We start from the raw sequence: 23416 nt of genomic DNA on the forward strand, positions 1-23416 counted from the left end.
ATAAAACTGGGAGACGTGAGGAAGATTGTCAGTCTTTGTGACAGTAATCCTAGTGAACGTATCAATTACTCACAGAAATGACCACAAAATTCGCAGTAAGTAGAATTTTCGAAAAATTTAATCGTCACGCTTATTTAACTAACAAGTTTAGTCTGAACCGAACCAGTCTAAGCTATGAATCTTAGTTGCTTTGTAGGTCAAACTGGAACAGTGTGACTTTATGAACTACTTTGTCCATTTTTATGGCTTTTTGGGGTTCATACCAGCTGCGCCCCGCTGCGAACACTTGATTAATTCGAATACGATGAATCAATGATTTTAAAAATTATATATCTCAAGGGGGGAGGGGCCAGTTGAGGAGCCCGGTACATTTACACGAGTACCAATCATAATAGATTTTACATTCATTTTCAACTACCTAGGTCGTTTTAATAATTTTAAGTCTTAGACATCCAGTTTTATCGTTTTGTACATGTTGAGAATAACGTCATTGAAATTACTCCGTCAAATGCTTGGCGGAGGGGAGTAGGACGGTAATAAACTTTAACATTCTATCACATTTTCGGAAATAGATCATACTTACCGATCTTTTCATTCAAAAATATTCGCTTCTCTCGAGTGAAAGCAGCATTGGGCATCTCTCGATAACCGCAGTGTTTTACATGACATTGTAAAAAACCCGTAATTTAAGTAATAAATGTAAAAAACCAGCCGACGTTACCTTTTATTGTAAACCGTGAAGCTTCGCGATGATTATGACTCGCGAGGGGGATAAAAATCACGAGGTTCATATCTCATCAGGATCATACGTAAGGGTCATACCGTGTAAGGGATGAATTTTACAAGCGTTAATCTCATTATTTATTGATCTCTATTGAATTCGTCGTGTCATGATCTTTTGTCTTGACATTAACTTGTTCCATTCAGCATTGTTAAATGAAAAAACTAGTTCAATTGTCTTTGGTGGCTTTTTTGAACTTTTCGAAATTTACTCTTTATGAGGTATGAGGCTCATGTTTTTGAGTTTCTTAAAATGCCGTAAATCGTACTACATGATGTAACAATATTTTATGCCCCAAGTACCGAGAACCGCGTTCTAACCGAACAAAGTATGTGTCCTCGGAACATAATATACTATTTTTTATGATATTTATGTATCCAAAACTGCCTTTTCCTCAGTCGGAATAAATCATTCTAGTAACCGAAAATTGGAAGCTTTTCGAAGTAATGTAAGAAATGTAAAAAACCCGTCGAGTTAATTTACCTAGATTATGTCCTTAAAAAACTGTAATTTACCAAAGTAATTTACATGCCTAACCCTGAGTGAAAGGTAGATATTCAATGAAATATTCAGGTCCCAAATTTGATTAGAAAATTGAAAAAAATTCATGCAAGTTCCTTATTGTTCCGATATTCTCTTTTCCTCAACCAGTCTCAACTACAACATTCCATCAATAAGAATAAAGAAACGATACAAGCAACTTTTTTTCGAATGCTAACGTTTCGAACGTTCAAGGAGCTCCTCGTCACTCTCTAACTTCTTTTTCACCCTTGAATTTTCATTCACGCTTGATTTCAACAAATCAAATGCAAAAGACAGGTAGGTTCGAATTCAAGCGATGTTATTAAGCTCATTAAGAGTAAAGTGATGAAATAAAATAAGTTTAAATTGACTTCAAGGGAATTTTTTAATTAATCTTTTTGAATCTAACGGCGCTATAAACATATTTCTGTGACAATCGGTTCGATCTCCATTCCCCTTGGATTTGGAAATATCGCCCAACAAGTAAGGAGAATTAATACATGGATCGGAGTCTTCAATCAATAATTGTGAATCGAAGGGAGATAAAGTGTGGTAACAATGACATGTGCTTTTGATGAAAGCTTTTCAGTGGCTTTGCAAAAGAGGTTTCCATTGAAAATTTGTCCATCGTCCCTGGGTTCCAAGATATTTTTCAAACATAACTCTAGAAGTGGTTATCATCAATTAAACAATATCTATCCTGCGGTTGAGAATTTATTCTAAACCCAAACTTTGCAACGAAAATATTTTATCGTATCTCCTTAAGGATATTCAAGTATGTTTTATATAGTTTGGTACAGACCACAGTATAGATTCAACTATTTTCAGTCATTAAATTTATCAGTTACATTACGTGAGGAAAATTTGAAAAAAAAATCATATACCCCATCATTAAAGTTACATTTTGCACAGAATTATTATTTTGTCAAATATCCGTTGTTTATAAATAAATAATTGAAATTGTTTAAACTTTAGGAAACCTTATTTCTTAGGCTTGAAATCGATTTCTGGTAAAATTCTCAATATGAATAAATTTGTTACGATTCCGAACAAATGATTTTTATGGTAGACAATTGATTGTTTATAAATTAGTCATAGAAAATGCTCGTAATTTTCAAAAATTGCAATTTTTTAATTATTTCATCAGTCCTCCGAAAGTAAACTTTCTAATTTGTTTTTTCAGATTTTTAGAATGTTTTCTAACGGTTCAATATCGAGATTCAAACTCAGACCTGCAAAGTTTTAAAAATAATAAAATCGTTATAAAATGTCCGGAAACTTACGGTCAAATGGGGCTCACATGAAAGCTTTGATGTTCGACTACAAAAGTAGGAAAGCATTTCACTGGAGAAAAAAATAGCCAAAGTACTCACAGCAAAAACGAATGTCTGAATTTCACACACCTTTTGTAGACATTTTTCAGACACTAAAAAACGTCTGAATAAAATGAAAATGTGTCTGAATTTCAGACGAACAGGTGCCCAAACATCTTAATTCATGTTTGAAATTGAGACAAATTTTTATTTCATTCAGACGTTTTTCAGTGTCTGAAAAATGTCTACAAAATGTGTGTGAAATTTAGACATTCGTTTCTGCTGTGCTTGGATATCTTCAAGCTTCTTCGAGTAAGATTTATGAAAATGACAATAGGAAACTTGTATGCATTTTTTTTAATTTTCTAATCTCAAGTTTGGAACCTGAATAATTCATTTTTCATTCACAGACGTTTGTAATATTGCTCATTAATTAATAATTAATTGTTAAACGTTGAAGATTTCAACCGCTTTGAAATCGCTACTAAAGTCACAGACGGTCCAGCGCTGGACCAATCACAGAATGGCTCTAACCGACTTGACCCAATCTTGAGCTGCGCCTCGGCCAATGGAGGACGACAACTCCCCACTCTCTTCTTTTCGGACCAATGAAGCGTTACCTGACCGTCTTCATGACGTCATAACCGAAAAATTGGCCTAACAAAACGACTGATATTCAATTATTTATTATCATCGTAAGACATTTAGGCAATATTTCTCTATAATTTTCGCCGTTTAGGCGAGGAAAAATTATAGAGGAATGTGTGAATACGGGAATTAGAAAGAATTGAGCTTATGCAAGTTCCAAATGATTTTCTCCGTCAAAGATGTCTCGGCTCAAGGCGGAATTATCGAGTTTGAACCTGCAAAAATCCTTGTAAAAAAATGTTCTTCGTCGTTCAGTGTTGAGATGGTCCTATATTTAAAGAGTGATGGGATGATATATATGAATTTCTCATTGTTAGCTCAGAAAAACTCCTTAGCCATATTGAAACAGTCTTTGGGCTCCTAGAATTTTTTCCTGGTTATTTGAAAAAAAAAAAAAGATATTGCAATGGCTCACAGAGATATTGCAAGCTCTAGGTGGGGGGGAGAAGAGTCTTTGTGTCGCGTTATCTGGTTTGTTCTCAACTTATCACGTAGCTCGAGCCGCCGAGAAACAAGTGGGGAGAGATGTTAGCGTATTAAAACCGCGAGATCTCGGGGCAAGCGCTCAGTTCCGACTGGATCGTCAGTTTCAAGAGAATTTCTTTACTTGAATTATTTTGCGCAAAGACCAGAGTCTTTGCGTGGCACTGGAGTTTTTTACACTTTGAAAATTATTTTCAACGGTAGAAAAATCTATTCTCTGGGTGTGGGCGTTCCCTGACACGGTACAGCTCTTACCCCATTGAACCAGATTGATTCTTTTATTATTTTTCGGGGGTGAATTTGGAATTGAAATTAATACGAGGCAATCATGTTCACCATCATGACGTATCGCGCTGCGCAACAGCCTGGTAAGAAACTTTACGAGTTGGAATACAAATCATTAAAATTGTACTCAGTTTATTCATTCGATTTTTTTTTTTTTTTTTCAATTCTCTGATTTTAACAATTCAAAAATGAACTCTTGGATCCTTGAAAGTTCGTTTGTGGATACTCAATCGAAAATATAATGAATTTCTCAATAACTCGATAATGATTATTGAATATTTCATTTTGAATTCATTTTATATCAAAAATTTTTTCATTCCTATATTAATAAAAAATTAAAAATCAGCGCAAAAAATAATTCCGAATATATTATTATAATATATACTTTATCCAGTAAAATAAATAAATAAGTAATATCACATCAATTTCCATGAGATTCTATAGAAAATGAATTGAAATGTGATAATCCAATTGATAAATGATAAATGATTTTTCTTTAAAATTTTCAGTCCCATGGCCTGACCACCACGGCCATCATTCTCGACCCATCCGAGAAGCTACGACCGGAGGCCGTGTATGCGGGAAAATCGGAGAGTCAGTTCAGAGATTACTCCGTAGACCCCAGCGACCCAATTAAAGAGCGGGTCAGAAAGACATATCAAAATATGCACACATACCAGACCGTCGATTTTGTTCGTTGTTAGTTGATTTTTCTTTCTTCATTTCTGTAACAAGAAACATATGAGTCATTAAAACCACCATTTTTTACGCATATGGTTTCATCCTTCACGCTCCACTATCCCTACGCAGAATTATGTAAATACTATTCGGTGACTCATATGATATTTGCATCGACAGTTATCAAAACAAGACGGAATTCAGCGGAGGATTCGTATAATGATTTTTTTGCACTTTCTGAAATAAAGTAATGAATCAAATTTCATTGATCTTGTTACTTATCATTGAGCTATCGTTCATCTAATTTATTCACTTAAATTCGAACCTTTCAATTTTATTGATGAGAGAATTCCGCAGAGGAGTAGTTAATTGGTCTACATATCTTGTATCCACGGAGAAAATTATTTGGTGAATTTTTTTTTTATCATTATTTTACATCGCTTCGACCCGGTCAGGGTATACTGCGATGATAATCAAGACTTTAAAGTAGATCGCACCATTCTACCCGGCCGGGATTGAAACTCGGAACTTTTCGCATGTGAGACAACGAACATTTAGTGAATTTCAACAACTGATTGTTGAAATTCACCAACCGGTTGGTAAATCATTCTTTTCAACACCTAGTTCGTGAAATTCACTAAATAATTTTCGCCGTGTATTTCAGATTAATTATTTTAGATATCTCGGAATTTAGTGAGTTTAGGGTAAAAAGTCAAGAGCTTTTCTGTAAATTGGTAAATTCGCTACAAGAAAGGGTTTGATGAACTGTTCCAAACGACTTCTTTTGTAGGTGTTGGCAACAAAATCGACTCATCATTGACTGATTTCGCTCGAATTATAATCGGAATTTAATCGGATCTTTATGGATATTCAACACAGTACGCGCTCAGCATCGACGAGTATCAAAAGGAGACGAAATTCAGTGATGATTTCGTAAAATGATTTTTTTGCAGTTTTTGAAATAAATAAAGTAAATGAGTGAATGAACTTTGAATAATATTCTATTTGTTATTGAGATACCATTTTTCACGTTCATCGTATTCATTTGCAATAAACTCGAAACTTTTTTAAATTTTATTTACGAGAAAATTCTGCAGACAAGTGGAAATCTGGTCGGTTTAGAGGATAGAGTCAAGACCTTTGCGAGGGACCATTCGTTTGGAAATCCGGTGATACAGATGACTATGATTGCTGATGTCACGTGATTTCAGGGAGATTTCCATAATTTCATGCAATCATTGATTTCATGTGATTGCCCCGCATTTTTTGGTGATTTCGGGATTTCAGATAATTTTAAATGATTTCAAATTTTCGATTTTATCTATTAGGTGGCGTAGGAGGGAATGAGGGTAGAACCCGGTCCCTGACGGAACCTGTAGACTGCTAGTAGAGAGTGAGTTGACTCTCTATTTGTTCCTGGAGTGGAGAGAAAGTTGAGAGTTCGTGGAGAGTTGGACTGACAGGGCCAATTCTCTACTCATGAGTACTTTTAGAGATTAGATAGCTGAGGGGAGGACTATTTTGGGCTTCGTGGATTTAGACCCTTGAGTAATCTGACCCTCTAATCTTTAGAACCTTAGACCTCATGCCTCTTTGAACCCCCAGACCCGAAATTTTTTGTGAACGCTGAATGTTATGGCCCTAAAACCTTCCAACCCCTACAGATTATGAATCATATATTGTGACCCTTATATTTTCAGACCCTTATTGATTTTGACCCTAAAAATTTCTGACCCTTAAAAAAGTCTGACTGTCAAATATTTGAACCATATTATTTAGTAGACAGTTGGTCTCATTTTAAGGGTCAAAAATAATATGGTTCAAATATTTGACAGTCAGACTTTTTTAAGGGTCAGAAATTTTTAGGGTCAAAATCCAAAATCTTAGGGTCACAAGCATTAAGGGTCACAACATATTGAGTCCGCAATCCCATCTATCCACTTTCCACAAATTGTAGAGAGTGGAGAGTAGCCCCCACCAAGCATCCGATCCCAACTCTCTACTCTCTAGAAAAAGTAGATAGTAAAGAGTTGGCCTCATTTTAAGGATCAAAAATAATATGGTTCAAATATTTGACAGTCAGACTTTTCTAAGGGTCAGAAATTTTTAGGGTCAAAATCCAAAATCTTAGGGTCACAAGCATTAAGGGTCACAACATATTGAGTCCGCAATCCCATCTATCCACTTTCCACAAATTGTAGAGAGTGGAGAGTAGCCCCCACCAAGCATCCGATCCCAACTCTCTACTCTCTAGAAAAAGTAGATAGTAAAGAGTTGGCCTCATTTTAAGGATCAAAAATAATATGGTTCAAATATTTGACAGTCAGACTTTTCTAAGGGTCAGAAATTTTTAGGATAAAAATCTAAGGGTCAGAATCAATAAGGGTCTGAAAATATAAGGGTCACAATATATGATTCATAATCTGTAGGGGTTGGATGGTTTTAGGGCCATAACATTCAGCGTTCATAAAAAATTTCGGGTCTGGGCGTTCAAAGAGGCATGAGGTCTAAGGTTCTAAAGATTAGAGGGTCAGATTACTCAAGGGTCTAAATCCACGAAGCCTAGATAGGCCTCCCGTCAGCTATCTACTCTCTAAAAGTACTCATGAGTAGAGAATTGGCCCTGTCATTCCAACTCTCCATGAACTCTCAACTTTCTCTCCACTCCAGGAACAAATAGAGAGTCGAACTATCCACTGGTTCCGCTAGGGGAGGGAAAGAAATGCATCATAATGCAAGAAAGCTCAAGCATAAGAGTTACAAAGGGGGTGAATGTAGGGATGAAACCATCAAGGTGAAGCCATAAGAATCAAATAATTTTTGTTTTTCATTCATTCGATAAATTATTTATTGATTCAATAAAATAGCGAACAACGTACATTTCATACTTTCGACTAATCGAAATAAACTCTCCATTTGGATCACTAATGAACGGACATTGGAATTAGAAACATTTAATAACTTCTTTATATATCTTTTCAACTATTTCTAAACTTTTCTTGGTAATCACAGAGGGGAAATTGTCTGGCGATATTGACCAATGGCCACATTTGTGTTCAAATTTCATAAATTTTGAAGGTAAAAACAGGAAAAAATGAAGTTTTTCGTAGTTATGCGAGACAAAATCGATGGGGTCCGTGATTTTCCCCAGTTATTCCCATATTCTGTGATATATCACAAACTGTTCAAAGGGTCCCAAGGCCCAGTGAAAAGTTTTAAATTTCACAGACGGGTTATTTAGGGATATACATTGAAGAATGCCGAAGCGTTACTGCCCACTTCTTAATAGAAAATATCCAATAGAAGCTATTATGCAAAAAAATCAGTAGACATCAATCAGTAAGAATCAGTAGTCATCTTTCTATACAACTTTTTCGAATGAGACATTTAATTGAAAGTTCAATAAGTATTCAATCCAAATTTATAGTGAATTTGTGATGTTTTGAGATGAAATTTTTTCGTACATGAATATGAGCTTATACTTCCAATTTTTACGGAATTGTAGTAGTATTAAAGTGGTTTAGAGTAAATTAGTACTGTCGATGATGCAATTATCCCCGAAACGGCTGATTTCAGGACTACCTCCTCAAAAAGATGAGAAAATTTCGCATCGAAAAGATCTCCGGCTCATTTCCACAAAAATTACTCATTACCGCGATCATTCTAAAATCAACAACGCTAAAACCTTTATTATTCGAGTAATTATCAATAAAAGAAAAAATGCCACCAACAGAATGTCAAGGAACAGTTTTTGCAAGAAATTTTACAATTCACAAAAAAACTTGTCTGATGATTTCCTCAATTGCCATTTTGACCAGATAAAAGTATTCAGTATTTGGGGTCACAAGACTACTTCATATCAGTTTTATATGAACAAGATCGAAGGCGCGCTCCGCGCGCCTAACAATTTGATAGATTTCATATGATTCATCACGTTATTATTGTAAGTTGATTAAAATCATTATGTTCTTTCACGTATACGAATTTCTGTAGTATTACTAAGGAGAAGTTCGTTGGAAGCGATGATAACTTCTATTGAAAGTCCATAAATTTTTTTCCATTGCAAAGGGACAGAAATTTCCATTGAGAATCAATAGGCAATAGCGCAAAAGTTATAAAAACTTGCATTAGAAAACGAAGGATTTTCGATAGAAATCTATGGAAACTTCTATTGAAAGTCCCTGAAAAATTCGGCGAAATCCATGAAATTTTCAATTGAGAATCAATACATGCCCTGTTAGAAATCATCAACATCACTCATATCAATATTATCAACAAAATCAGTATCATTATCATGCATGCGAGCTTTCTTTCAGACATGTCGGAATAAACGTGTGACATCTCCTTTTTATATAAAGAAGATAATTTCTTCGGAATCACTAATCTCTCATTATCCAAGGAATTACATAGTTTCAGAAATTCATATTCTTCAGTGATCTTGAAATTCGGATAAAATTTTTAATCAGCAGTACAAAAAGAGGGAATGAACCATGATTTTCGTCATTTCGAGAAAAATATACCAATAAGAAAGTTGTAAAATCCTGCTTGTAGCTCGGATGGATTACTGGTTGAAGTTCGATAAATTCAGGATGACCATCAAAGAGGCACTGAACAAGTTGAATGACCTTGTTGACGAAAGTGATCCTGATACATCGATGCCAAATATTTTTCATGCCTTCCAGACCGCTGAATCCATTCGCAAGGCGCATCCAGATTTGGACTGGTTCCATCTCACCGGTCTCATTCATGACCTTGGAAAGGTGATAACTCATACTCATCTGGAATTCTATTTGAATATACGTAATATATGTTCACGCAAATTGACGGAGTGCGACATAAATTTGATGTTTTTTTTGTTAGGTGATGGCCTTTTATGGAGAACCTCAGTGGGCTGTGGTTGGAGATACTTTTCCAGTTGGGTGCGCCTGGGCAGACTCAATTGTTTACCGTGATACAAGCTTTGATAATAATCCCGATGGTCAAGATAAGCGATACAAGTACGTAACCATTGATAACTTTATCATCATTTCTTCACTTCATTTATAAATGATTTCTTTTGTTTTTTTTTATTGGAAATTTACAATAACAGATTTTCAATCGCTGTGTTTTTTTCTTTATTTGGGAAAGACATTATATAGATTTGTTTTCTAGGTAAGTCTCCGATTTGGAAAATATTCATTGCTCTTTGCATTCTTCGCGATTTTATCATTAACTGTCGATGCAAGACAGTTGTACATTGAGTAGTAGAATCGTCTGGAATATTCTAGATGTATTTAACAGTGGTTAAACCGTTAGACAGTTTTCCAGATGATTTTTGGAATACCTAGAATGTTACATACTTTTCCTACGCTATGAATAATTCATACTATATAGAGTATACGACAAATGAAGATTCGAAATTGTTGGAAATAATATTTGAAAAATATTTATGTGCTGGTTCATCTCCATTGTTGTTAATTATCCAAAATTATCAAGAGATGTTGGAGAAAAATGAAAATAACACTTATCTAATTGTCATTTTGCCTTGAAAAATACTAGGATGTGTGTTTCACCTTTTATTTATTATTTTTCAATTCTTGTGTTCGAAAACCACCCCGCCTAAATTGTTATTAAGCCTTGTGTTCACTCTACCTCGAGTTTCCTTATTATTAGTCATCAAAAGTCTGATGAAACTTCTTGGAATTTCCGGACATACGTATTTATGCTGACGACATCCTTCCATTGTTCGCAGAATTCTGTTGGACGAATGTTTTTCCTTGAAAATGCAACAACATTCTGAAAAAAATCAGAGAATTTGAGAAACATCCGGTAAAATTGGAATTTTCTGTTGCAAATTGAATCAAATTATAATATTATACTTATAAATAAGTAAAAGAATCTCGACTGAAATTGAGTATTCTTAATACTTTATGAAGACTCCACTCAAAAAATCGTTCCGTGTTTAATCCAGGAAACGGTCTAAATTTGTCTAGTTAATAATCATTTAATACCGATACAGAAAAAGATGATGATGCAAATAGTTTGCGACGTGATTCAAGTATCAAATTTACTCAATTCATGTTTGTGATTGTCTTTCCGATTTTTTTTGAAGGAGTATATCGGACGAAGCTCCCATAAAATTTTTTAAGCGATTTCATTTTTTTCAGCGAGTTAAGATTTTTCAAAAAAATTCACTTTTTCCACTTGAATTTTGATTGTTTGAGAAAACGTGAAATGTTTGAATTTTTGTTACTTAGTTCGTGAAGCCTCGTTTCACGCACGCTGCGCGTGCTAAAAAGCCGCTCACGAACTTCGTAACAAAAATGTTTTTCTGGCGCGTCCATGTGGTCACAAGACGAGCCAAAGGCAAGTTTTTGCTGAAGGTGAAATTTTCTTCACCACAGTGACGAAAAATACTATTAATCATGAGGAATCGAATTTTCATTTTCACACATTTGGAGGTAATTGAAAAAGCTTCAAAATGAACGCAATTGAACTTAATTTATTCAATTTTTACAGCCGTTATGGCAAAATCAATTTTTTTTTCAATCTACAATTACTTGAAAACTTTATTTTATTTTATCTGGAATTTTAGGAGTAACTTGGGAACATAATTACTACTATTTTCAAAAAAGGACAATCATTTTTTTGCAGTCGTTCTTCGTCAAACGAGTGATTTTTTTTTCGAAAAATTCATTTTCAGGAGCATTGCGTAAATGACAAAGCAATAGTATATTTCGTCATTAGGCCGAAAAAAACTTTTCCGCTGAATGTGAGGTTTGCAGCACGAGCCGAAGGCGAGGGCTGCAATCATATTCGTCAGAAAAGTTTTTTTCGTGAGAAGACCTGGTAAACCGCAATTCTAACCTCGCTTCGCTCGGTTTGATCGCAGTTTACGGGCCTTCTGACGGAAAACTGCATTCATTATACGGTCCAAAAGTATTTTCTGACGAATGTGGCTTTGTAGGCCGAGCCGAAGGCGAGGCCTATAATCACATTCGTCAGAAAATACTTTGTGGACCTTGTGATGAAAATAACTATTTTTGGCCGTATGACGGACAATATTTTTTTCATGACGGCCGTAGGCAGAGATTCCCGGACGCGGAGCGAAGCGGAGCTACGTTACCGCCGGAATGACAAAAAAAAAATTTTCGGCTAGTAGTAGTTAAAAAAGTGATTTATTTCAAGCCATATTCCATTTCGGAATATATAACTATCCACCTGAATGCTATAGTGAGAGAGGGGACACTTAAGAATCCTGACTTATTTGATAATCAATGAATTCTAATCGTTTCTAATCGTTTTTGAATTTTGAAAGTGTTGGTTTTTGACTTTTTCAACGTTGTCGCCTCACATAAAATGTTAAAACAACTTGTGGAGATAATTTTTTCCTCAGTATCCGGTCTAAATGTTACGGTAAAAAATATTACGCCATAATATTACGATACATAATATTACGATCCAAATTGTTACGGGGTCTAATTATTATCGGTCGTTTTTATTATTGGAAATAATATTACAACGTTTTTACCGACGTCGGTGTTATTATTTATTATTATTTTCCGTTATTTATAGTATATCTTTTGTTTCATAAATTCGTAATTTGTTGAATAAAAAACCTTTGTGTAATAGTAGTTTTGCGCCTTTCTGGCTGAGGATGAAGTGAAGAGGCATGATAATTATTTCAACGCACCCGTGTCGAGCATTCCGATATAATTAACTTTTANTTTTACCGACGTCGGTGTTATTATTTATTATTATTTTCCGTTATTTATAGTATATCTTTTGTTTCATAAATTCGTAATTTGTTGAATAAAAAACCTTTGTGTAATAGTAGTTTTGCGCCTTTCTGGCTGAGGATGAAGTGAAGAGGCATGATAATTATTTCAACGCACCCGTGTCGAGCATTCCGATATAATTAACTTTTATTGAAGAATCTTCGGTTTTGTGTGTGAATGTTTGAGGGAATTTTATTTTGTTTTGGGGGATTAATATAATCGTACCAACTCATACACCTGTTGAGTAATCGATGGTAACTGACCTCGGGTCATATTTTTTGGTGTTGGGCTATTATTGTATCGATTTGATTTTCGGAGAATTCCTAATCGAGCGGATAAAGGTTTGTCCTTGATTCCATACCTTTATGTAGGGTAATATTACGGTTCAATAATTTTTTGTCCTGTAATCATTTTCTGCGTAATATTTTGTCCCGTAATATTTTTGCGTAATATTTTGTACCGTAATATAATGGTTCCGTAATATTTAGACCTGCAACCCTCAGTGAAGGCAACATCAAAGTGGCTTCGAATGAATTGGAATTCAAGTCTCTACCGACGATCATTCCCACCCACCATTTATCTTCCCCCACAATAATCACTTCTTGATTTGATCGATTCCAATGATGATACATTTTCTGTTAGTTTGACTGTTTCATATTTAAGTGAGCTAGAAAAATGTCTGACTATTATGGTTCCGGTGGAGTTTGATGGGAAAAAAGTGATATCTACGCGTTCCTGGTGAAAGTCTGATCTTTATCGGTTTCGATAATTTCTTCTTCAGTTACAAAAATCGTACAAATGTTAGGGAAACTTATTTAGGTCCAATCATAAAGATCATCAACCGTCATGATCTGATTCGCGTAAGGACGTTGGAGATTAATTCGTGCTGTTTAACGTTTGAATGTTCCAATCACCCCATCGCAGGGGCTTTTACCATGGTAAGAAACAAGGCATCACTAAAGCAGATTCAACCGTGATTATATCACATTAGGATTTTTTTTCAGAACAATCAAGTTTTTTGCAAGTATTCGAAGCTTTTCTTCCAAAGCTATTTTGTTCTCTCCTCTCGTTAAATAATTTTCGTTTACTTTACTCCCATTTTTTAAATCTAAGTTCTGGTTCCTAATTATAGTTATCACAAAGGGTGAGCAGTAATAACAAATGATCTAATTTACGCATTTTTCCACAAAATTTTCCGAAGAAAAAAAATCATGAATTGAACAGGGAACGATTATTCTTCAGTGAAAATGTTGGCAATTATTTCACCAAATTACCCCTAAAATTTCAGATTAAAAAAAAATTAAGTTTTCGAGTCATTGCAGATTGAAAAAAAATTAATTTCGTGATAACGGCTCCAAAAACGTAACAAATGGAGTTCAATTGCGCTCGCATTTTGAAGCTTTTTTAATTATCTTCAAACATGTGAAAACGAAAATTCGATTCCTAATGATTAAATTCAATTGACCTTTTTCTCAAACCATCGAAATTCAAGTGGAAAAAGTGAAATTTTTTTAAAAATCATAACTCGCTGAAAAAAAATCGAATGGCTCTAAAATTTGATGAGAGCTTGGTCTCATGTACTTTTTCTCAGAAAAAAAATCGTGAAGACAATCGGAAACATGAAATTTTTTAAAAAGGGTTATTCCATGAAAAAATTGAATGAAACTCGAATGACTGAGGGTTGCAAATCATCCATTCTTATTTCAAGAATCTCTCAAGTTGCTTCAATCTTTTAAGGCTTGCCGGCATCCAATCGAAGGATCGTCGTAAGAACGGACTCGATCCGAAAATCAGTGTTTTTCCTCAATATGAATCAAGTCATCAACTCAAATTGCCATTTTGTGACGATGCTCAATTTAAGTTGACGGAAACGACGTGAAATGACTAGATTCCTGACCTAATGTCAAGTCAAGCTCATAATTTTTCGTTGGTGGAGCATTATCATCATATTTTGCCTCTTTTTTCAGCACCAAATATGGCATGTACAAGCCAAAATGTGGGATAAACAACTTGATGATGTCGTGGGGCCACGACGAGTATTTGTACCACGTACTCATCCACAACAAATCTACTCTTCCACCAGAAGGTCTAGCAATGATTCGCTTCCACTCGTTCTACCCCTGGCACGCGAGCGGAGATTATTCTCACTTCTGCACGGCTGAGGACAAGGAAAAATTGAAATGGGTTAGAGAAATGAAGTAAGTTCAACAAGCTCTATTCCACCATTAAAAAAAAGCGTGATTATGGAAAACTCAATGTCGGAATGTCAGTCATTTAAGAAGAAAATTATGTCAATCGACTAATTTTGTAGTTGAGGGAAACCCCTTTAAAAAGGTTTTCGATAGTCGAGGCTTCCGATTATCTTATTGTTAGTAAGCAGTCTTCTTCCGGGATGACTCATTACTAACAGTAAGATAATCGCAGAATTGATCATTGAGATCATTGAAAGTGGAAATAAAAATGGAATCTTCTTAATTGAATTAATGTTTGTTGGGAAATGATCAATTTCGGATGTAGATGCCATAAAATATCTTAAATCGAAAATCTGAATGATTTTTTTCATTCGGACTTCGGCCAATGGAAACAGTATTTGAACCTGCTGAACAGAATTGGGAAATCTAGAGCTCGAATACTCTATCTATCGGACGGGATAGGAACCCGTGCAAGTAGGTTACGAGTCCTATCTCTCTCAAGGAGCTACTGTCGAGTGGCGAAAATGTAAACCCGTGCAAGTAGGGTCCGCGACCTACGCCCTGCCCCCATCTGAATTCCCAATTATTTTCGATATTTCTCAGTAGATAGCCGAGCTATAATGCTGCCGATTTCTCGTGTGAAATTTCTCTTCCTAAATTTCTCCGATTAAAAATTTATTTTTAAATAGTTTTTTTCACAACTCTTAATACATGATGAGGTTCATAGAAAGTCGAAAACATTTTAAACCCATTTTGGGCCATATATCAGGACAGGATTCCGGAGTTCGTGTTTCAGACTTTGAAATGCTCATTGCATAACAATTTTCGTTAAAGATTCATATTTTCGAAATTTCAGTTTTTATTTTTTTAGGTGGAAAAATTTTGGGGGAGAAATTCCTACGCAGAAACTCATGAGGGGTTATTCTTTAGGAAGGAATGTTAATATAGAATTATTTGTGAATGTCTCTGTTTTACTGTTTCATTTTTGTTGCATCATACTGTCCGAGGATAGTTTTTATGCTTCCCTGGTGAGAAGACAATGTGTCAAATTTTTCAAAAAAAAATGTTTACCGCATTCTTTCCCATGCAACGAAGATATCGGAAAATATCTAACAATCGTGGCAATTGTACCTTCTAGTGACTATAAAAATGTGTCTTGATAATATTTCTCATGTTACTCAGTACAGATATAATTGAACAATGAGCAATGAGATCGATTCGTCGATTCAGCTTGTTTTACCCCTTCGTTACAGGTTTTAATTAGAATTAGACAAATAACGCGTGTGATTGCACTCGTTCGAGAGCAATCAGCGCTATAGCGCTCAAATTCAGTGTCAATGAATTGAAAATCTAACATGAATAGTTGAAAAAGAAATACAATTCAATTTAATACAATTTGGTGCGGAGATGGGCACCTCACGCGGAAAGCCACCGATTGTCTACTCCTTTTTTTAACTCTGATTCGACGATTGTTCTTGTAACTTTCCAGAAATTTATGTAGTGAAGGCCCGAAGAAAAAATCTTTTCAATTAGAAACTCTCTCTAAAAATAAATAATTTTGAAATGAGAAGAAAAAAGGCGAAAGGGACACTTCTAAAAGCGCTTCTTATGCGCAAATTGCAATCAATTTTGACGAATTCTTGGATAATATATTACGTTACTAGTGTGAAAAAGGAGGAATGTTAATACGAGTGGAGTAATGTTTTTAAGGACAGTCGTGGGACACGCGCAGCTAGAGATGCGAAATGACCGTCATTTTTGTGATTGTGTCATATGACCAAAAAATGACGGTCATGTGACGTCCCGAAATTTCTAATGGCAAATGACGGTCACAAATTTTTTGTGACCGTCACAAAGAATTTTCGAGTGTCAAAAGAGTAAAATAGTAATTTCCGTTACCAAATCATCTATATAGGTGCAAAATAACCGTCATAAATATATTGCTTTTTGTGATGGTTATATAATTTCTACATAATTGGCATCGTTTATTCGTTCAATTTATTATTGATTATCAATTATTGTTTATTATAAGGTTCTTATGGAAGACTTGAGATGTATGTGTACAACTGTACAACAGCTTTTTTTAATTATAAAATTATGAAACATGTGCTTACACATATTTTGGCATACTCATGAGAGAATGATTACACTTTTCATCTTTTTGAACAAAATAAACGAAGTCAAGAGTTCTATAGCTACTAAAGTAAGTAAACAAAGTCAGGAGTTCTAGTTAATTAGAAAAAAAATAGATGAACAAAAAAGTGTTTCATCTATATAGATGCAAAATGACCGTCAGTTTTTCGGCCAATTGTGACCGTCATGGAAAAATTTTTTGTGACCGGACCGGCGGTCATTGGGGCCTCGTCATGTGACCACTTTATGACCGGTCACTGACGCCTTCGCATCTCTACGCGCAGCCGAGCGATGATGAGCTAAACGGAGGGGGCATCGGTTCGGCTGGTGGCGCCTCCGCTTGGCTCGTCGAGTCTATGGGTGCGTTTCGGAATCAACTACCGTAGCTGCAATAAAGCGAAATTGATAGGGTTACAGTACTGCTACTGCTACTAAGTCGATTGCGAAACGCGCCCTATATCGTGAGGATTCGACCAATAAGTCTGTCCCACCTGAAGTTAGTTTCCCCGTTGGGCTTATGCGGTGGAAACATTCAAATGGGATACTATTTATTTGGCCGAGTGTAGGAATGAACCCCAAATTGTAACTAGAAAATCAGCTATTGTAAACGCAAAGTGAATTCCGTAAACGAATGGTCACTTTTCGTTTACTATTGTAAAAATTACGGAATGTCCCACTTTATGCACAAAAATGTGTAAACGAAACGGCACTATTTCCAAGCACGTGTTTTAAAAAATAGTACATTTCGACACTAGTCTGTAATCATATGAGATAGAAAAGTTCCTACGGCCGTGTGTTGAACAATATTTTTTGTCATTAGGCCCGAAAACCACGATTTAAAATCGTGGCATTAGGCCCGAAAATCGCGGTTTATCTGGCCTAGTGGCGAAAAAAACTTATCTGGCGAATATGAGCTTGTAGCTCGAGCCGAAAGCGAGGGTTGGAATTATATGAGTTCTTTCAGTCTTACGGCGAAATCCACTATAAATGACCAGAGGTATAACAATGACACTATACCACGGGTCTCTGAGTCCTTATCTCTTACACATGAGATCGGCCGCGCGTGCTACGCACGCGCCTTCTGAGGAGCGGTTTTACTCGTTTTATGTCGACATAAAATTATAAATTTCAACCAATCCTAATTGAGTATTCCGATTCCAGAACTGTCATTGTGTGTTGTACACTGTCGTTGAATTTGTACAGTATTCGACATTTCTGTTCAGTTTTTCTATGTTAATATGAGCCTTTTACATTTGGGTTCTGTTGTTTGGGGTCTCTTACATGTGGGGTATTCCATGTGAACTCACCCAGGTCAAAACCCTCACCATCGCCAATCATATTGCCGATTTTTCTTGTGGTTGTATATGGAAAAATATGACTTTTCAAATTTTTTCAGATTTTTTGAGGCATCCTGTGGACAGGAATGTTTTTTGCAAGTTTTATCTTCAAATGCCAGTAACTTCCGTAAAAATCAACCGATTTGAGTTTTTTTTTTACAAAATGTGCGTCTTCAAACACACTTTCCATATAAAAATATGCCAATTTTTTTCAATTCGTTCTTCCATCGATTTCCTCAGAAATAACTCAAAAAACTTCAAAAAACGAGTCGTTTCCAAAGTTGGACCCTTTTTATATTTTTCAAAAAATTTCAGTGAATATATTGGACCAAAACAAAATTTTTCACCAAAGGCCAAAGTGGGCTTCCCATTTCGTGGCCGTCATTTCCAATTTGAATAGATGAACCTGGGATAAAAAATTTCAAAAATTTCACAATTCTTTTCGAATTTGAATGCAGAAGCATTATTTGAATTTACCGCTTGAAGAATCACTGCATTATATTCGAATCTGGAACAATTTGATTATTTTTTGAAAATTCGTTAACAATAAATCTTTCCGAGTGGTGTGTCCTAATAGAGATCCCACTTTGGCCTTTGGTGAAAAATTTTATTTTGGTCCAATATATTCACTGAAATTTTTTGAAAAATATAAAAAGGGTCCAACTTTGAAAACGACTCGTTTTTTGAAATTTTTTGAGGTTTTTCTGTGGAAATCGATGGAAGAACGAATTGAAAAAAATTGTTATATTTTTATATGGAAAGTGTGTTCGGAGACGCACATTTCGTTAAAAAAAAACCCAAATCGGTTGATTTTTACGGAAGTTACAGGCATTTGAAGATAAAACTTGCAAAAAAACATAGCTGCCCACAGGATGCCTCAAAAAATCTGAAAAAATTTGAGAAGTCATATTTTTCCATATACAACCACAGGAAAAATCGGCAATATGATTGGCGATGGTGAGGGTTTTCACCTGGGTGAGTTCACATGGAATACCCCATTTACACTTTTATTTTACAATCTTTCAAGTAGTTACAAATTTGTTCAATGTATTGGAAATCATTGGCTTCTGTAAATTTTTCTGTTTTGTATGGAGGAGTACAGTTTATGGCCCTTAACTTATTTAATAGTTTATCACGTTGTTGGTTGTACTGAGGACATGCATTGCCACAAAATGTGGTCAAAATCCTGAGATCTCGTACCGCAAGGGCAGCTTGGGTCGTCAATGATACCTATGCGATATAAGGAGGCTCCCAGGTGGTAGTGATTTGCTCTGACTCGATTAACACAAACAATGGACTCCCTGGGAAGTTTGCATTTTTTGTACCGTGGTCTCGAACTCTCCTTGTAGTATTTATCGAAGTATAGGACGCCTTTCGGTTTTTTTTGGCTCCGGTTTGTACGGCTTCTGCAGTTATTGAATTTTTAGTTTTACAGTATTCTTCATTTTTAAACAAGTTTCTAAAGTTCGTGTGAGGGAAAATCTTCTAGAAATTCATCCGAAGCACTTCCCGCCAGCCTGTCAACCCCCTCATTGCCCTCAATACCTCGGTGAAAGGGGATCCAGAAAAATGAGACTTTCGTTGAGAGTTCACTGTCCTTGGTGATTTTCATATATTTTTCCTTGATTTCGGTAATATATGGATTCGATTTGACCTCCAATCTACTAGAGTTTATACCCTGGCGGGCACTGGGGGAGTCTGGCAGGATGGCATATTCACGGCCTGGATTGTCCAATATGATATTCATTGCAAGATTAAGCGCGATGCATTCAGCGGTGTAGACCGATGAATGCGTATTGAAAATTGTCGAGGTCTCGATATTTAGCTCAGTGCAAATGCACGCTGCCCCGACGTAACCATTTTCGGGATTTTTACTCCCGTCTATGTAAATACAACATACTTTTTTATGTGATCGGGCCAGCTCATCCCCAACAAGTGTGTTCAGGTTTGCGTCTTCTTGAGCCTTTCTTCCTATTTTGACATTGATTTCAATCGGTTGGATGAAGGAGTCAAAGGAGTGAGTAAAAATGTGATAATTTTTATCGCTGTACAGTTGTGATTTTAAAGGAAGAATTTCCGTGATACATTTGATGAGCAATTTATTTCTGGCTCGACAATGAAAAGTCTGTAGTTCAAATAAATTGCGGATTGTTCGGTAAATTATTGACGTGCGATTTGATGATGCCTTAATAAGGAAATTTTTACAGAGAAATTCCGCACGGTCACGAATTAACGTGAGCTTTGATTCCCCCAGGAGTACATTGGTAGGAGTCGATCGTCTGTACCCTAGCGCTAAGCGGATCGCTGCGAATTGTATTTTTTCGAGTTTATTTATCATCAGTTGGGTGTTCGGAATGTATACAAGTAGGCCGTAGTTTATAATTATATTTGGTATTTAAAATTTAGTTCCTCGTCGAAATGGATGCCTAGAAACTTCACAACAGGGCTGGGAGATATCTCAATTGAGTCTATTTTCAATGTAATTCTTTCATAGTTATTGGATTTCTTAGTGAATTGAATCATTTTGTTTTTTTCTGGGGCGAGATCAAGTCCTAATTCATTTAGGTTTACCGACACCTATGCAATGGCGTTCTCCAGTAATTTGATATGGGATTTCTGCCCTCCATACACACGATATAGCGCGATATCATTGACAAATAACGAGGCTTTGACATCCAGGCTATAGTATTTTTGAGGATGTTACGCGTATAGATGGTATACAGGAGAGGAGAAAGTACCCCTCCCTGAGGAACCCTTTTACCAAGTGTCAGCACACCTTTGTCTAGAGCAGAAGAGTGGATGTACCTCTCGTGAGTTAAGAACCTTATAAATCTCATCGAATTAATGGGACAACGTATCTTAATTAGTTCTGTGCATAATATGTCAGGGTTGACATTGTCAAAAGCCCCTTTTACATCTATAGGAAGGCGGCTATTGTGTCATTTTGTTCTTTAAGGTTATATTCAATATTGACGACTAAATTGCTCAGATTGTCTCGACACGAAAGGCCAGGTCGGAACCCGGTTTGGCTGTTAGGGATGACGTTCTCTGATTCAAACCATCATTGTAGTCGATTTTTAACTAGTGTTTCGAACAGTTTTGCTATGTAAGATGTCAGGGCGATTGGCCTGACACCTTCATTATTCGATTTAGGAATAAAATGAATGAATGAATGCTTCCATTCATTGGGGAATTCTCCAGATTGGAACATTTCGTTGAAAGTATCTAATAGAACTAGTTGAAGTTTTACCGGGAGTTTCTTGAGTAATTGGTAGGTTATACCATCCAAACCAGGAGAGGAATTGTAATTTCTGTACTTGAGGGCAAAGTTGAATTCAAAATAATCGAAAGGGCGGTCTAGGATTGTTTGGGGATATGTAGATAGGAAAAGGAAGGGGGGTTGAAATGTTGATGAAATTTAATCTTTTTTTTTCAATACAAAGAACAATTCTTTCCCTGCGTGATGAGCCTAAACTGGGCTCTATTGATACATTTGTTTTTGAGTTATGAATAATTTCAGAAAAGTCTAAAGTGTACATTTTACCCTACCCTCCCCTAACACTTTAATTATTCATTAATATTTATTATATATGCATATTCTCGTACTTTATTAGCTGTGTAACCGATTGGTTTGGAGCTTAAATGGAAAAAAAATTCTCGTACTTTTTTTCCTGGGAAGTTTTTTCCATGGTTCACCTGTCGAACTAATTTTAGAATTGAAAACAAATGCAAAACGCCTTGCTCTTTTAATCATAAGGATTTGACTAAATTGTTTTGATGTTTTGTTTCAGTGTACATGACCTTTATACGAAAAGCGAAAATCTCCCGAAAATTGAGGAGCTATGGCCCTACTATGAGAAACTCATCGCCAAATATATCCCTGGGGTTCTCGAATGGTGAGCGGTGAAGTCATCCATTCCAGAAACTATAAATTTTCCAGAAATCTAGATGTATTTTAACAGCGAATATACACGAAAAATCTGAAGAATCAGATTTTTTGTATAATTATATCAATAAATAAAGAAGTCCCACTCAATTTGATTTTAATCATTGCTCGTTGCTCAATCAAAAGAGATTAATCGATTCCATTGAACTTGATTATGAATGCTGATTATAGAGGATAGGTCAAATTTTTTTTTCGTGAGAAGACCCGGTAAACCGCGATTCTAACCTCGCTTCGCTCGGTTTGATCGCGGTTTACGGGCCTTCTGACGAAAAATTGCATTCATCACACGATCCAAAAGTATTTTCTGACGAATGTGATTATTATTACAAAGCCACATTCGTCAGAAAATACTTTTGGACCGTGTGATGAAAATAACTATTTTCATTAGTTGTGCAATCATATCGGGGATGAATTTACGTTACGACTAAATGTTATGTCTACATATATGATGGTGTGACGTTATGAGTTTTACCCGTAGGTAAAACTCAGTGAATGTTTATATTCCTTTTTCTTCGGCTATCACCGTCAGTGCATGGAATCTCCTTTCCACTACACCTTTTCACGTATTCCTACACTGTAATCCTTTGGTGTGGCCACTTAATTCTCAGCTAACTCCTGCGGTAACTCCCTGAGAGATTCGCTCATTCGTGGGGATGTTAGGATAGGTATCGGTGATATTATTGCGAAATTCGGAATAAACACTCGCGTATTTAGTCGGTAAAAGGATGGTATATTTGTTAACGGTTTAAAATACACGACTGTTTTAATCATGGGTTGGTGTAACGCGTTATTACGGCTCGACTAGGGACTTCGACTCGATTGTTGACTGAAGGCCTGAGCTAGAGGTCCGCTCGACTCTGCTCCTGATCGTACTCTGCCCTTGCAGAGTCTTTGTAAAATGCTCAAGACCTAAAATTGCAGAGCAAGCAGTCTCACGGTCCCGAAACACTAAGGCAATTAAGTGTCATCATTGACACACACCTACAACAGTCAAACAGCTTGCTTCTTTACCGAGTAGCTGGACTCAGATGGCACCGTGAGAGTGCTGAGCTCTGTTCCTGCANCACTAAGGCAATTAAGTGTCATCATTGACACACACCTACAACAGTCAAACAGCTTGCTTCTTTACCGAGTAGCTGGACTCAGATGGCACCGTGAGAGTGCTGAGCTCTGCTCCTGCACGATGAGAAAGAAATCATATTTCTTTTCTCATCGTCCCACATTATAAATTTAATGTAACGTATTATTCATAATACGTCACATTGTATTCAACAAATAACCGACGTATTAATGATAATACGTCACAATGGAAATACCGACTCTCATGGAATCTTTCGTGGC

The 23416-nt window shown here is 36.0% G+C and overlaps 1 protein-coding gene across 2 annotated transcripts; it reads left to right on the top strand.

Annotated features, from left to right (window-relative positions):
- On the top strand, nucleotides 1-22176 carry LOC107038488 (inositol oxygenase). Of its 2 annotated transcripts, none has more exons than XM_015257621.1 (6): nucleotides 1-95; nucleotides 4542-4731; nucleotides 9262-9470; nucleotides 9571-9707; nucleotides 14435-14665; nucleotides 21921-22176. In XM_015257621.1, the coding sequence occupies exons 1-6, from the start codon at nucleotides 78-80 to the stop codon at nucleotides 22027-22029; spliced, it is 894 nt and encodes a 297-aa protein (XP_015113107.1). In that variant the 5' UTR covers nucleotides 1-77; the 3' UTR covers nucleotides 22030-22176. The 2 variants fall into 2 exon arrangements, with proteins under 2 accessions (XP_015113107.1, XP_015113108.1); XM_015257622.2 differs by lacking the exon at nucleotides 1-95 and adding an exon at nucleotides 3570-4115.
- Nucleotides 22177-23416: the final 1240 nt, after the last annotated feature.

Source organism: Diachasma alloeum, unplaced genomic scaffold (assembly GCF_001412515.2).
Source record: "Diachasma alloeum isolate Michigan unplaced genomic scaffold, Dall2.0 Dall_scaffold_00284, whole genome shotgun sequence".
Classification (NCBI taxonomy): domain Eukaryota; kingdom Metazoa; phylum Arthropoda; class Insecta; order Hymenoptera; family Braconidae; genus Diachasma; species Diachasma alloeum.

Bases quoted from the DNA above. Each gene is read 5' to 3' on its own strand.
- LOC107038488 (XM_015257621.1), top strand. The intron at 9,471-9,570 runs GTGATAACTCAT...TTTTTTTGTTAG, and splicing joins TCATTCATGACCTTGGAAAG to GTGATGGCCTTTTATGGAGA. The intron at 9,708-14,434 runs GTACGTAACCAT...CTCTTTTTTCAG, and splicing joins GGTCAAGATAAGCGATACAA to CACCAAATATGGCATGTACA.